At 40.6% G+C, this 16,913-nt stretch overlaps 1 protein-coding gene and 1 non-coding gene across 5 annotated transcripts in view; one reads left to right on the top strand and one right to left on the bottom strand.

Moving 5' to 3' along the window:
* Window positions 1-16,913, bottom strand: part of clasp1a (cytoplasmic linker associated protein 1a) — a 316,093-nt gene that overhangs the window by 236,376 nt on the left and 62,804 nt on the right. For all 4 annotated transcript variants that reach the window (XM_078552573.1, XM_078552570.1, XM_078552571.1 and 1 more), the window contains exons 3-7: window positions 5,322-5,400; window positions 4,353-4,456; window positions 3,856-3,947; window positions 3,668-3,743; window positions 1,291-1,388 (exon numbers count right to left, since the gene is read on the bottom strand). In XM_078552573.1, coding sequence (XP_078408699.1) covers window positions 1,291-1,388; window positions 3,668-3,743; window positions 3,856-3,947; window positions 4,353-4,456; window positions 5,322-5,400 — 449 coding nt within the window. The remainder of the gene's footprint in view (window positions 1-1,290; window positions 1,389-3,667; window positions 3,744-3,855; window positions 3,948-4,352; window positions 4,457-5,321; window positions 5,401-16,913) is intronic.
* LOC144687019 (U4atac minor spliceosomal RNA) lies at window positions 6,630-6,757 on the top strand. Its single transcript, XR_013578048.1, has one exon. It is a non-coding gene; the product is annotated as a U4atac minor spliceosomal RNA (small nuclear RNA).

Raw genomic sequence — 16,913 nt, 5'->3', positions numbered from 1 at the left:
TCATCAAGACAAGAGTACCTTATCACTGTTTCTGCAACAAGTCCCATTAGATTACAGACTTTGAAAGCTATTTACCTCAGTCGTTGTCTGTGGTAGCATGTTTCACATTTTAACCACTGAGTCAAGAAATTTATCATTTCCCTTTTGGATTTATTGGTAAATATCTTGTATTGATGGCATTTCATTTTAGATTGTCTCCAAAACTGCCCTTTCAAACTCATTCACACTTTCAAAGACCTCTTATCAAGTCACCTCTAAAACTTCCTTTCTAAAGAAAAAAGCTCCAAACTTTTCAATCTTTCCCTGGCTATAATCTCCAAGTTCTGGTGTCATACTTAATTTTTGTTTTGCACTTACCTCCAGTCCTTTTATATTACAGTATGGAGAACAGAACCTGTACATTATTTGCAGCCTGACCAGGATATTATCCAAGTTTAACATAACTGCGCTGCTTTTGAATTCTGTGCCTCTAGAAATAAAACGGTAACTGCCTTGTTAGCATTTGATTATTTTACTGGTCTGTATTACTGCTTTTAGTTATTTGTTCACCTACATCCCTAGACCCTTTTGCACTTATACCTCATTCAGTTTCTTATTTTCTAAGGTGTAGGCGACATTAGTTTTTCCTATCAAAATGTAACATGTTTATGAATATTAAAGTTCATTGCCACTTAACTGCACAGTATGCAGTTTTCTAACGTCTTCTGGTATTATGTTCTATTCATCCTTAGTGTCAGCTATGCAAACCCCCAACACCATCCAACCTCTTCCCCTCAGTTTGGTATCTCATGCAAATTTTGATATAGTTATTTGTTCTCAAGTCCAAATCATTAATGTAAATTTATGAACAACATTAAAAATGGTCCTTTTTAAAAGGAACATTTGCAACATTCCATGTACCTCCATCCACTGCGCATTGCAAACTGATAAGTGCATTCTTAGATATTTAATGTCTGCACTGAGTGAACAAAGAAAGCTTCCCTTTTATAGACAGCAGGTCTCATTTTATACAAGACTCAATGATCAAACGGCTACTTTCATTATTGCAAAGATCAGATGTGCTGTTACATTGTTTCAATGAAGTACAAAAATGCAACATATTCTCTGATAAGTGAAATATTTTAGAGGATTTACTTAGCAAATATATTTAGTTTTTGCCACAACTGGAATAATACAAATATTGGTAAATATTATTTATCAAAATACCAAGCATCACAATTATATAACAAATGCAATTGCATTCACAGAGTAACAGTAACCTGGGTCTAATAGTTGACATCACTTTCTTACCTTGATTGTGGTAGCCCCTTTTTATGAAGGTCCGCTCGGACTCTCTCTCCTACGTGCTTGTATATTTCTACTAAACTATTTATTGCTGCATCTCGGACCTGGTAAGAGTTAAAAACAATTTAAGTACAATTTAAAAAATGATTAGTAAGATCCTTTGTTTACTCTGAGGGAGATTATCAGATTTAAAATTTTGCATGATTAGTTATAACCAAGTTTTCCATGTGTTTAATTGGGCAGTAATCCTGAAGTCGTGTAGTTTCATATTTGCTACAATTGTTGCTCTGAAGGTTGCTCTGGAATTCAGATGTTGGGTATATTCAAGGCTATGATCAATAGATTTTTGGACTCTTAGGGAATCAATAGATATAGCGATCAGGCAGAAAAATGAAATTGAGGTTGAGGTTGAGGAGCAGCTATGATCTTATCAAATTGTGGAACAGGCTTGAGGAATCATCTGGCCTACTCCTGCCCTGTTCCTGTTTCACTGAATTTCAAAGCTGAACTTTTCAAATATGTTTAGCTCTTTAATTAATGCACTCAATATTAGAAGAATTAGCAGCATCAATTTCACTTTTTATTCACAGATATTGTTTTATTCACCAATTTCTGGAAATAGTTAAATGGATCAAACGTATTTAATAAATGGACAACAGTGAATTATGATACAGGATTTTGAATAGAGCATACCTGATTAGGAAATAAACATGAAAGACATCAGTTTTTCAACTGATGTTTTTAACTTTTTAACCCAAACATTAAACTACCTTAAACACAACAGTACTGCTGTTAAGTTGCAACAGTGAACACATCAGCTTTTATTGCATATTATTTTTTATCACATATTAGACTTCACCTTGAACAGAAACCTAGGTTCTGCAACACATCACAAAAACTAGTCTATCAAATATAAATGTCTTTCTTACATGGGGCTTTTTGTCTCCAACTGAAATTCTTGTCCAACCAGAGAAATAGAAACAGAAACATAGGAAATAGCAGGAGTAGGTCATTCGACCCTTCATGCCTGCTCCGCTATTCAATATGATCTTAACTGATCCTGTATCTCAACACCATGTTCCCACTCTCTCTCCCCATACCCCTTGACGTCTTTTGAGTCTAGAAATCTATTTCCTTCTTAAATACATTCAGTGACTTGGCCTCCACAGCCCTGTGTGAAAGAGAATTCCACAGGTTCATCACCCTCTGAATGAAGAAGTTTCTCCTCATCTCAGTCCTAAATGGCCTTCTACATATCCTGAGACTGTGACCCCGTGTTCTGGATCCCCTCAGCCAGAGGAAACATCATTCCTGCATCCAGTCTGTCCAGCCCTATCAGAATTTTATACATTTCAATGAGATCCCCTCTCATTCTTCTAAACTCCAGTGAATACAGGCCTAGTTTACCCAATCTCTCCTCATGATAATCCTGCCATCCCAGGAATCAGTCTGGTGAACCTTCACAACATTCCCTTCTATGGCAAGTATATCTTTTCTTAGGTAAGGAGACCAAAATTGCACACAATATTCCAGGTGTGGTCTCAACAAGGCCCAAACCGCTGCAGTAAGATATCCTTACTCAAATCCTCTTGCAATGAAAGCCAACATGCCATTTGCCTTCTTAACTGCTTACTGCACCTGCATGCTTGCTTTCAGTGACTGGCGTACAAGGACACCCAGGTCCCTTTGTGCATCAACATTTCCCCATATAGAATTTGAATATTTTGCTGTTTGTTAACTGGGGAGTAAATCTGCCAAACGGTCCTTCGGCACAATAACCAAAGCAAGATCCAAAGAGCATTAAGTGAATAATTATTCTATTATCCTACAGATGGCAGTGTGCTAGGCCTGCAATGTCACCATTAACCAACAGATGGCTCTATCAAAATAAGCAGTTTAAATCACAGGAACAGAACAGGCTCATTTACAAAAATGACAGAATAAAGCAAGAATGAATCAGCATATAGTTTGTGAAGAATCTCAACACTGAATTCTTATTATGGATGTTATTGGACAAAGTGTAAAGTTGGATTATGAAGTTCCAAAAACAAAAAAAGGATAATTGTTTGGCAACTGCACAAAGTTCAAAGATTGATAAATCATGTAGGAACCTGGATGTCTCAATATATAATACAGCAAGAGTCAAAATCAAGTAAAAATATAACTTCCATTACTCATCATTGACGGAAATGGAATTCATGTCAAATGTCCATGCTAGGCTATCTTAGCTGGTTATTATCCAACCACTCAAAAATATAATGCATACATGAATTTTGATGACAGGCTTTTGTAGTTCTCCGATTTCTAACTACACAGACTGAAATCAGACACAAATGAGGCAAAAGTAGAGAATCATTCTGCTTTTAACAAGCTGACTACTTACCTGACTGTTTGGGTCTCCTAATAAATTACAGATATGGGGAACGATTTTGCTTAGAGTTAAACTGTGAGCTCCATACCTGGAAAAGAAGAAAAAGACTTTTCAATGTTGTACTTGCAGAATACTACTTCTCACTTACTAAAATGAAAACCAAAAACTGTAGGAAAAGTTTTAAAGCCAGTTTAACTTACGTATTTAATGTGCTAATAAGGCAAAGGCAAATCCCTTCTCTGGTTCGAAAATTCTTGTGTTTAAATCCTCCTAGCATTCGTTCCCAGACATACTGCAGGAAAAGGATAACAATTTTCCATTATTAGAATGCCATTATTAACTTGCTAAGGTGAGATAGACAAGCTCTTTATGTTTAGTTAGAGCACCCACGGAAGCTCAAAGCAAATAACACCCAAGATGTGCTACATCCATTTTAAGCATAGTAGTTTAGTGGCCCAGCTGCTGGGGTGGTTTGTTTTAAGACATCTCTAACCAAAGAAAACTAATGCTATGGGCAGTTAGTATAAAATAATTCCCTGAATTCTAAAGTACAAATTCATCAAATAGGAAATTGATCCAATATCAGCAGGCCCCATTAGCCATGACCAGTGAAGTTTTTTTTATAAAATTACAAATATGGTAGTGTCAATGTATTACTGCAGCAGGAAAAAATGATTTCCTGTTCCCAACTATGTACCTGTGGAGTAGCAGCGAGTTCCATAATCTTTAGCAGGAGAATCTGATCTTCTCCTCGTACTGGATCCTTAGCATCCCCTAATCTGTCTATTAGACTTGGTAAGACTGTAAGAAAATAGTAAACAAACAATACAAACTTTGAACAATTTAAATAATTAAAACACATATTATATATACATATATGTAAAAAAACTAAGTTGATAACAAAATTCAAAGCTAGGTGGAGGTGTTTATTTTATGTTCAAGTTACAGGCAGGGTGTTTGTCTCCGATTTGGTGTGAAGCAACTGCTCAGCTCTGCATACTGCGATTAAAAGCGCCGTATTTGCCAGACCACAAGATGCACCAGGGTTTTAAAAGCAAATATTTAGACAAACTTTGGACTGACCATAAGATGCAATGTAATTTTCGGCAACATTTCTTCCCCCCCCCCCCCCCCCGCCCCACCCAAGAGAAAAATGTTTCTTATGGTCCAGCAAATACAGTAGTTTCGTTGTTTGCTGATTTTCTTATTGATAAACACCACAGCACAACCATTAACACCATAATACAAAGTGCACTCATATTAAAAAATACATACACATTATTTCGCACACACTGTAAAGAAAGACAGACTTGTAAAAGATGCTATCTATACAACCTCAGCATGTTCCCACCAAATAAGTACTTCTGAAATGTAGTCACTTTTATAATATAGGGATAAGTAGTAGCCAATTTTTACACAGCAAGGTCGCACAAACTTTAAATGAGACAACGTCTTCACAATTTATCAGCGATATTGAATGAGCAATAAATATTGCCTAGGGCACCAGGGAGAATAGTTCCTTTAAATGGTGCCACATGAACTTTTAAATCCAATCGAGGGGCAAGATTTATCCAAAAGGAGTTACAAAAGAGAACCTTGATAAACAGTCAAGCTCATTTCTTTCACTAATTTTGAAACAACTGAAATCAACCAAAAATAAACATACCTGTACCAATGTGCGTTTTGAAGTGATCCTGAAGACGCGTAATGAGAGTTGATAAAATTTCTATACCAAACAAAGCAACCTGTAAAAACAAATTATGAAATTAATGTATTATCAAAGCTTCTAAACATAGAATTTTAAGCAGCAGAAATGAAAGGATATCCGCATTTAGTGACTTTAGTAAGGAATATGACAGGGTGCTTCAAGATAGGAGTACTGAAAACAGGCAGAGATGCAGGAAGGAAGAGATTAGGAGGGCTTGGTGAAAGACTAGTGCATCCCTAAAAATAATCAACTGTGAATTCACATCAAAGAGAGGGGGGACACCAATAGGAAACTAGCATGATAAACAAAGTCATGCACTGACCAGAAAGAGGCCATTACATGGTTATCAAGATTTTTTTAATATAATAAACAAACAGCATGTCACACAGGAACCTTGGCCCCAACACACTGCTGCTGTACTGTGCTGTTTGGGACCATAATTCACACTGAAAATTCTAATATTTCCTCCATTGGCTCAAGGAGGAACACAAGAACACATCAAGGATGGGAAACAGTCACATCACCCAAATCAAAGCTCAGCACACTAGTGCTCTACTTCCCATCGATGTGATCTGGCATACCATTCCAAACATTAGTCTTTCAGATAAGCTCACACTGATAACACTTCACTTGTTCAAATTTTACAGCCTTTGGCCCTACTTGGCAGCACAATAATATTGTAGGTTTAACATATCTAACAGCCTACTTCTTGATCTGCAGAGCTCTTTTTCACGAAGATTTTTCACCATATATTGAGGCAGACTCAAAGAGAAAGCAAGTTTAAGCATTATTGGAGACAGAAACTGAGAACTGCCATGATAGATTTCACATTGGAGAAAAACAATTGTTCCGATTGATCTGTGGGGCATTATTACAGATAGTATGATTAACCTGCTACCTATGGGACAAGAAAAGGTCAACCAAAGGCATCATAGGGTCATTTCAAGTGTGCATATTAGAGACAAAGACAAAATTGTTTCAATATATTGGTGCACTGCATCCAATAATTGCTAAATTCAGAAATATACTGCAATTCCTAAATGTCAGCAGCTGATGGCAGTGCAAAGCATTATGGGTAATCAGAATAATTATTTTATCCTCAAGAATGTGCATTTACTGAGATTTAATCAGCATTAAACCTTCATAATGCAATTAACAAATATGATTACAAATCTGAAAACAAGCCAAGGAAAGCTAGAAAATAGTCACCATCAGTCAGAGGTGTTACTGTTTCACCTATCTTCCTGACACATCCAGTTTCCAGTAACTATCCTTATCTTGGGGTTGCGTGGCTGTTCAATGAACGTATGGTGAGAACAGCACTGCTAACACCATTACAACACTTGCGCATCACCTAGGCATCTTGTCTAGGCTATGGTGCAATTTTTGGAACCTTTTCAAGGTTCATCTAAATGGTTGGTTTATTAATATAAGTTAGTAAATTTTGTTGTTTATGGTTACTTTGTCTTACATTGTTCTATGCATACATTTCAAACGTTCGCTACTTTCACACCAGCATTTTTGCAAGTATACTTACACTTTTGTCAGGTCAATAAATGCAATGGAGTTGTTCCCATGCAACTGATACCACCTTTACTTTCCCCCCTCCTCCCAAGGGCCCAAACACTCCTTTCAAATGAAGCAGCATTTCAATTGCACTGCATTCGCTGCTCCCAATGCAGTTTCCTCTACATTGGAGAGACCAAACGCAGACTAGGTGACCGCTTTGCGGAACACCTTCGGTCTGTCCGCAAGCATGACGTAGACCTCCCTGTCGTTTGCCATTTCAACACTCCACCCTGCTCTCATGCCCACATGTCTGTCCTTGGCCTGCTGCAACGTTCCAGTGAAGCTCAACGCAAACTGAAGGAACAGCACCTCATCTTCCGACTAGGTACTTTACAGCCTTCCGGACTGAATATTGAGTTCAACAACTTTAGATCATAAACTCTCTCCGTCCCCACCCACTTTTTTCCAATAATTTATATATTTTTCTTTTCCCACCTATTTCCATCCATTGTCTTATCTCTACCTTTTAGCCTATTTCGATCCCCCCCAAGGGCTATCTGTCCCTTGCTCATCCTGCTTTCTACCCTTAATGTCCCCATTAGCACATTTCTTAGCTAATATCACCACCGTCAACACCTCTGTCCTTTTGTCTATGACATCTTTTGGCAATCTCCACCTATCGCTGGCCCTCTCTCCAGCTCTACCTGTCCCACCCCCCCTAAACCAGCTTATATTTCACCTCTTTTCTATTTTTCCTTAGTTCTGATGAAGAGTCATTCGGACTCGAAATGTTAACTGTATCCCTCTCCGCAGATGCTGTCAGACCTGCTGAGTTTTTCCAGGTATTTTTGTTTTTGTTCCTGATTTTCTTGGATTTGTCTGGCAACAAAGGCCACGTAGGATGTTTCTCTGTTAGGATTTCTTCAGCCAAATGAAGTATATGATGTATAAGAGTGTATAGCCAACATTCCAGAGGAGGGCAAAGAAAATGTTTCAAAGACACTCTGAAGCTCTCCTTGAGCAGCACTGAGGATCAATTGTTCAAAACGGTGACAACTCGTCCATCAAGCTGCATCATACTCTGGGTAATAAGTAGGCAGCACAGCAGCAGAGAAAGAAAGGAAAGCCAAGCAAACCCTGCACTCTGGATCCCACTACCTCATGGGACATCTGCTCCATGGACTCAAAGATCGGTGGGTCAAGAATCGGCCTGTTCAGTCACGTGAAGGCCCATGGCAGGAACTCATGACCGAGTAGACATCATCTTCGAATCGAGGGACAACGAACGACAACTAATATCTTCAGCATTTTCAAATTGAATCCAATAGAAGGAAAATGACACCATCGGTATTCCTGCGAATGCTGGCCTAAAGGTCTTCCTTTCTATATTTCAGGCTAGCTTATCATTGTTTATACAGGACTCCTTCAGTCCGACCAACATTGTTGTTTGTCCCAAGGACCAAGAGTGGTCTCCCAGCCCTCTTAGTGCAGGTGCACACTCCATGGTGTTTAACCTGGAATCGCACACAATTCTACACTTCAAATCAGACAAATGAATAGTACATGAGATGGATATGTTATTAACAGTGGTGTGATACCTACTCTCCCACCCCATCCCCTTTTCACATGATTACTGAGGAACAGGTTCCCAGAGAAAATCGAGGATCGATTAACAGCTTTTAGAAGAGAGATGGATTGATATGTTAAAGATTGAGGGTCGTACAGGTCTTCATGACATTGCTTGCTTTTCCAGGGGAGATCAGGAAAGAATACAACTTTCAGGGGTAAATGATTAACTGATGGGGTAGGGCAAGACCATGGGAAGAATGCATGATACAAAAGAATCATGGATGAACATGCTTGGGAGGCCAAATGTTACAATTTTTCTTATTCAGAAACAAAAGGTTGAAAGTTAAGGTAAATTGGGAAGTAAAGACCGAGTAGTCCCAAGCTTGAATGGAAATGCACTCCAGGCCAGCCTACACCTCCTCCCACCATAAACTTGAACTCATTCGTAACTCTGTTGTCTGTATTTTAACTCACACCAAGTCCTATTCACCCATTACCTCTGCTTGCTGATTCCTCATCAAGCAACACCTTCATTTTAAATTCTTGACGGTGTTAGCAAATCCTTCCACAGTAACACTCCTCACTTCTGCTATCTCCACAGATATAAAACCCTCAGGTTTGTATTCCTCTAATTCTCAGCTCTCATAGAGCCCTGATTTTAATTGCACCATCACTGGCCATCAGCTAGTTGGGCTCTAAATCCTGTAATTCCCTCCCCATTTTTCCTCCTTTAATATGCTGCTTAAAATCTGCCTCTGACCAAGCTTTTGGTCAACTGACCTAATATCTCATGTGGCTTGTTGTCAAATTCTGTCCGAAAAGAGTCCTGTGAAGCACCTTGGGATCTTTTGTGCATTTCTATGGTACTTTTAATGTAAGAATCAGTCGTAGACTGAAAGAGGAAGGGAAGATTGAGGAAAGAAAGAAACTTCAGTTTGGAGTTGCAGGAGAGAATGAGCTTTTGTTACACACAAAGCGTTGCTGATAACAAGAACCTAGACAGCGTTTAAATGTTAGTGGGAATAAGACAAGTATGTTGAGTGAACTTGCGATTTGGTTTACTTTAACACTACCTCAGGAGTTTTGGTTAAAGTTATTACTAAAAGTGAGAAGCAGAGTGGGGGGAAATTTCTTTACTCGAAGTACAAAATACATTGCCACAGAAGCAGCTGAAAAGTGATTTTAAGTAGAAACACTCCTGATGTGTTCCCAAAAACCAATGTGCTAAATGAAAATGTACTAAACGTAAATCACTTTCCCATAAGAAAAGATGTAATAAGGGTGGGTTACATGCTTGACCTGTAACTTTGACATTAAAAACCTATTGGCTACCTTGAATCTAATTGGCCCAAAAGTCCTCTAACTTCCCTCCCTGACCCTCCTGCTTGCTGCCTCCCTCCCCAACCCCCTCCTTCCCACTACTACCCTCCCACTACTTCCCACCCACTACCCATCTCGCTGCCTCACTGAGTGAGAGCTTGGGAGTGAGGTGATGAGCGGGAACATACGAATATAGAGCAGTAGGCCATTCAGCCCCTTGAGCCTGCTCCGCCATTTAATAAGGTCATGGTTGATCTGATATTAACTTCAAATCTGCATCCTACCTAACCCTGATAACCTATTACACCCCTTTGCTTATCAAGAAGCTATGCACCTCTGCCTTAAAAATATTCAAAGGCTCTGCTTCCACCACCTTTTCAGGAACAGTGTACCAAAGACTCTCAACCCTCATGAAAAATTTTGCGTCATCTCAGTTTTAAATGGGCGACCCCTTATTTTTAAACAGCGACCCCTAGTTCTAGATTCTCCCACAAGAGGGAACATCCTCTCCACATCTACCCCGTCAAGACCCCTCAGGATCTTATATGTTTCAATCAAGTCACAAGGGTTTTGGAGAGGGAAGCAATGAGCAGGACGGTCGGGAGAGTAAAGCAGCATGCGAGTAGGAAAGGGAAGTTGCAAGATGGTGGGAGTGTTGCTAGAGGGAAGCAGCGAGAGTGAACATGAGGGAAGTGGCGAGCGGGAAGGACTGGGCAGGTCAGGAGAGGCAACGAGTGGGAGTATAGGAAGAGTAATGCGCTGAGTGGGGAGGAAGGGAGAGGTGGTGAGCTATGTCATTTTGCTCTTAAAAAAATGCACATGCGCAGTAACCACGCTAGAATGAAAATGAAAATGAAGGCAGTTCTATTCAGGGAATTTCCCTAATTTACAAACCACATTAAAATGAAAATTAGTTATTGGGGTTCACTTTAAACATGGGATGCCCGTAGTGCCTTTCCCATTGTAAGGCATCCCAGGAGGGTGCGTATGGCTCAGTGTCAAACAAGAAAGAGAGATGGAGTCGGTAGTTGGGGGAGGAAGTTTGTTACAGAGGCCAAAGAAAGATCTTCCAATATTTACTTGGGAGAAAACTGGATGTCAGACAAGCAATCTGACAATTTAGAGAGTGTAGGGGTCGAGAGAGGTGGTGGTGACTTGGATGGAAAATGACACTGTTTTCAGATGATATTGCTAGGGAGCAGTATGTAGGTGAGAAATAGAAGGGGCCCAAGGATAGATTGTTGGAGTTACAAAGACAACTGGAAGAGGAATAGCGATAGGAGGTTTGATAATTAGGGGTTTGATAGGTGTTTCTGTGGCCACAGACGCGAATCCAGGATGGTGTGTTGCTGCCTCCACAATGCCACAATGCCAGGGTCAAAGGTGTCACTGAGCGGCTGCAAAGCACCCTGAGGGAGGAACATGAACAGCAAACAGCCATGGTCCACATCAGTACCAACAACATAGGTAGAAAAAAGATGTGATCCTCCAGTCAGAACTTAGAGAGCGAGGTAGAAAATTAGCATGCAGAACCTCAAAAGGAGTAATCTCTGGATCACTCCCTTCCTAACAGCACTATAGGTGTTCCTACAACACATGGACTGCAGGGGTTCAAGGCAGCAGCTCACCACCACCTTCTCAAGGGCAATTAGGGATAGGCAACAAATGCTGGCCTAGCCAGTGATGCCCACATCTCACGAACAAATGTTAAAAAAACTCCCATTACAACATGCAAGTGAGTATAGGAGGATAAAGCCAGATGTGAGAGATGGTGCAGGAGGGAGGGCTTTAGATCCTTCGGCTTTGGGATCAGTCCTGGAGAGATGGAACTTGTACAAGCCAGACAGGTTGCACCTAAGTAGAGCCAATGTCCTTGTGGGCGATTTGCTAGTGCTATTAGAAAGGGTTTAAACTAATTTGGCAGGGGTGTGGGAACCAGGAGATAATATCAGAGAAGAATACTGGGAGAGACAAATAGCACTAGAGTAGGAAATAGTAAGTTATTATTATGAAAACCAGACAAGTGCAGTCCCACCGGTGACAGTGAAGGCATGCTGAAAGAGGGTGGCTGGTCAATCACGTCAAAAACTGCAGACAGGTTGAGGAGGAGGAAGGATATTTACTATTGTCATAGGATGCCATTTGTGCATTTAATAAGAGTTACATCGGCACTGTAGCAGTGGCGAAAACCTGATGAGGAATTCAAACATGTTGTTGCGTTAGATGCATACTTGGAAGGCGGCAACACATTCAGGAACTTAAGAGAGGAAAGGAAGGTTAGAAAATTGGGTGATAGGGATCAAGGGTTGGTTTGTTGAGAAGGGCGAACGACAGCAGCTTTGAGGGAGAGCACATCATTACCAGAGGAGAGAGAACCATTAACAATTTCAGCCAACACAGAAACCAAAAAGGGAAGTTAGTGGCCAACAGTTTAGTGGGAATAGGGCCAAGAGAGCAGAGATGAGCTCAGAGGGCATGAGGGAAAGCAGAAGAGAAAAGTAGAGAAAGATGCTATTTCAGGGCTGGGGCAGCTAATCAGATGGTCTCAAGCTTAGCAACAAGAAAATCCATGAGTTTCTCGTACCTCTTGGAGGTGAGGATAGAGGAGACAGAAAAGAGGATTTCAGATGGTCTGCAGTTGAGAGTTATCTTTGCATTCCAGGATGATCCTGGAGTACTGTGTAGTTTTGGCAGATGAGAACAATACCCCATAGTGCTTCATATGGTCATTCAAATCTGGCAGTGAATGGCTAAGTCAGTTGTACATCTAATCCATTCAAGTCTCCATCACTTGGACTTAAAGGAGCGGAGATGAGGTCTATATCAGAGCGAGTAACCAGGTTGAGAGACAGTAACAGTTTTATGGGGAAGTGGGACAAAAATGGCAATGAGGGCTTGGTTGAGCACATGGGTAGCTGCAGAAATGTTGGTGAATGAGGACTATAGTTAGGGCAGTTGTTAAGGGAGAGCTTTTTATTTCCCCTTAGGGACAGGCACAGAAGGAGGTAGTTTTAGGCAGTGTGTTCATGAATGGAGTACACCTTAAACAGAGTGTAAAAGTTGAAAATTTGGTCAGAGTTGGAATTCTCTGCTATGTAATGGGTGAATGAATATCAAACTGAAATGTAGTTTAGCATTTTGAACATAACTTTAAACTTTTTAAACTAGAAAAAAAACTGCAAGCTGGTTAGCAGAGACTGCTCAACAGTGACAGTTAATTGTCAATCAGCGGGTACGGGACATGGTGCAACAGCACTGCATTAGTAATCCAGAGACCCCGCCTAATGTTCTGAGAACCGTCATGGCAGTTGATGGAATTGAAATCTAGTTAATAAATCTGGAATTAAAACCTAGATCGTGATAAGAAAGTTGAAAAAGAATGAACGAGACACAGACGCCAGACAAGACAAAAGCACACCCTGCCAGTTGACTGTCCTCCTCTTTACAAACAACTGGGGATTTGTTCCAAAATTGGAAGAGCTGTCTCACGGGCTAATCAAACAACAGCCTGACATGCAAATCACACTTTACAGCCAATGCCCAACTCCATCACCATCTTTGAGTATATCCTGTCCCACCGACTGAACAGACCCACCAGAAGTGGCGCACAGTGGTAGTCGGGCGGGAGTTGTTCTGGGAGTCCTCAACACTGACCCTGGAAGCCTCGCGGCATCAGGTCAAATATGGGCAAGGAAACCACCTGCTGAAAACTTCTGGAAGACACACTGAGGGTAGCAAGGGCACAGAATGCACTCTGGGCGGGGGACTTTAATGCATATCAGTGGCACTACTACAATTAGCATGTTGTTTTCGCTTTATCCACTGCCTTCAGCTGTTTCTTGAAGGCTGTCAACTATGATGGTGGGCATCTAAGAGGGAGGCCGAATTGGATCATCCACACTTAACTTCAGGCTCAAGATGGTTTAAAATGCTTCAGCCTTGTCTTCTGCACTGATGCGCTAGGCTCTCCCATCATTATGAATGGGGATATTTTTGTAGCCTCCTCCGGTTAGTTGTTTAATTGTCCACCACTATTCATGACTGGATGCCAGGACCACAGAGCTCCAATCTGATGCATTGGTTGCAAGCCAATAATCAGGGAATCAGATGGGTGTTTTCCTCAGCAGTAAAAGTGACTCCAGGATGGTGTGTTGCCTCTTGGTTCCAGGGTCAAGGGTGCCATGCAGTGGCTACAGGGGATTCTTCTGGAGGAGGACGAACAGCCAGAGGCCGTGGTCCACATTGGTACCAATGACATAAGTAGGAAAAGGGATGAGGTCCTAAAAGCAGATTTTATGGACTTAGGAAGGAAATTAAAAAACAAGGCCTCAAAAGCAGTAATCTCAGGATTACTCCCAGTGCCATATGCTAGTGAACATAGGAATAGGAGCATTGGGCGATTGAACACATACTGGAAAATTGATATAGGAGGGAAGGCATCAGATTCCTGAGGCATTGGGACCAGTTCTGGGGCAGGTGGGACCTGTACTAGATGGATGGGTTGGTTACACATTAACAGGACCAGGACTAATATCCTCACAGGGAGATTTGCTAGTGCTGTTGGGGATGTTTAGTTCGTCAAGGGGATGGGATCCTGAGGGGTTGCTCAATTTGGAAGTAAAGCTGGTAACAGGAAGTAGAAAAGTAGCAAGTGAAATTATAAGGAAGGTGAAACGAAGGCGAGCAGCAACTAGGCTTAGAATGCGGAAAATGTTAAGATGCCAAAATTAAGGGCACTCTACCTGAATGCACACAGCATTCGCAACAAAGTAGATGATTTAAAGGCACAAAGAGGTAACTGGGTATGATCTAATTGCCTTTACGGAAACATGACCACAGTGTGACCAAGGCTGGAAACTGAGTATTCAAGGGTATTTGACATTTAGGAAGGGCAGACAAAAAGGAAAAGAAGGTGGTGTTGCACTGTTAATAAGGGTTGGGATCAACACATATTAGTAAGGGAAGGTCTCAGGTCAGAAGGACAAAATGCGGAGTCTGTTTGGGCAGAGCTAAGAAACAGCAAGGGACAGCAAACATTGGTAGGAGTTTTTATAAGCCACCAAACAGCAATTATGATGTGGGGCATGGTATTAATTAGGTGATTAAAGAAGCATGTAAGCATGGGTAATACAGTAATCATATACGACTTCAATCTGCATATAGACTGGGCACTAATGCTGTGGATGATGTGTTTCTGCAGTAATTTGGTAGTAATCATTCAGCAATCCTTAGATTCTGGAAAAGTCCCAGAGGATTGGAGAATGGCCAATGTAACACCCTTATTCAAAAAGGGAGAGAGACAAAAAACAGGTAACTAAAGGCCAGTTAGCTTAACATCCGTCTTTGGGAAAACGTTGGAGTCTATCATAAAGGATGCAAGAGCAGAGCATTTAGAAATATATAATCTAATCAAGCAGAGTCAGCATGGCTTCATGAAGGGGAAATCATGCCTGACAAATTTGTTAGAATTCTCTGAGGAGGTAACAAGCAGGATAGAGAAAGGGGAAACAGTAGACGTAATACATTTGGATTTCCAAAAGGCGTTCAATAAGGTACCGCACATAAGGCTACTTGATAAGAGCCCATAGTGTTGGGAGTAGTATATTAGCATGGATAGAGGATTGGCTAACTAACAGAAGACAGAGAGTTGGGAAAAGAGGGGCATTTTCATGTTGGCAACACAAGGAGTCTACATTAGGGATATAGACAGGTTAAGTGAGTGGGCAAAAACTTGGCAGATGGAATATAATGTGGGAAAATGTGAGGTTATGCACTTTGGCAGGAAGAATAGGGGAGCTGAATATTATTTAAAAATGGAGAAAGACTGCAGGAAGCTGCAGCACAGAGATTTGGCGGTCCTTGTGTATAAATCCTAAAAAGCTAACATTCAAGTTTAACAGGTAATAGGGAAGGCAAATGGAATGTTGGCCTTTATTTCAAAGGGAATGGAATGTAAAAATAGGGAAGTCTTGCTAAAACTAAAAAAGGCACTAGTTGACCGCGAATACTTTGAACAATTTTGGTCCCCTTATCTAAGGAATGACATACTGGCATTGGAGGCAGTCCAGTGAAGGTTCACTAGGTTGATCCTGGGTATGGAGGGATTTTCTTATGAGGAAAGGTTGGGTAGGTTGGGCCTGTCACATTGGAATTTAGAAGAATGAGAGGTGACCTTATTGAAACAAATAAGATTCTTAGGGGGCTTGACAGGGTAGGTGTTGAGATGTTGTTTCCCCTTGTGGGAGAGTCTAGGAGCAGAGGGCATAATCTCAGAGTGAGGGGGCGCCCATTTAAAACAGAGATGAGGAGGAATTTCTTCTTTCAAAGGGTAGACAATCTGTGCAATTCTTTACCGCAGAGGGCTGTAAAGGCTGGGTCATTAAGTATACTTAAGACTGAGATTAACAGATTTTTAATCAGTAAGGGAATCAAGGGTTATGGGGAAAAAGACAGGAAAGTGGAGTTGGGGATTATCAGATCAGCCATGATCTGACTGAATGGCGGAACAGACTCGATGGGCTGAATAGCTACTTCTGCTCTTATGTCTTATGGTCTTATGCAATGTTAGGGATGGTTTTCTAGGGCAGTATGTTGAGGAACCGACTAGAGAACAGGCTATTTTATATCTAATATTAAGTAATGAGAAAGGGCTAATTAATAATCTTGTTGTAAGAGAACCTTTATGGATGAGTGACCACACTGTGATGGAATTTTACATTCTGTTTGAAAGTGAGGCAGTTCAATCTGAAGCCAACGTGCTAAATTTGAAGAAAATTATGCAGGTATGAGAGACAAATTGGCTGAGGTGGATTGAGAAAATAAATGAAACCGTATAAGAGTATACACGCAATGAATAGACTTTGAAGAATTGTTACATAGTTTACAGCAATTTTACATCCCTTCAAGACAAAAACTCCGAAAAAAAAGTCAGTTATCATAGCTAACAAAGGACGCTAAGGATTGTATAAGATTAGAAGAAAAGGCCTATAAAGTTGCCAGAAATAGTAGTAAATCTGAGGACTGGGAGCATTTTAGAATACAACAAAGGACAATTAAGAAGCTGATAAAGAAAGGGAGGATAGAATATGAATGTAAACTAGCAAAAAAACAAAAACGGACTGTAAAAGCTTCTACAGGTATGTAAAAAGGAAA

The sequence above is a fragment of the Cetorhinus maximus genome, chromosome 11 (genome assembly GCF_964194155.1).
Source record: "Cetorhinus maximus chromosome 11, sCetMax3.hap1.1, whole genome shotgun sequence".
Lineage (NCBI taxonomy): Eukaryota > Metazoa > Chordata > Chondrichthyes > Lamniformes > Cetorhinidae > Cetorhinus > Cetorhinus maximus.
Note: the sequence above shows the minus strand (reverse complement) of the source record. Positions and strands in the feature narration are given on the sequence as shown.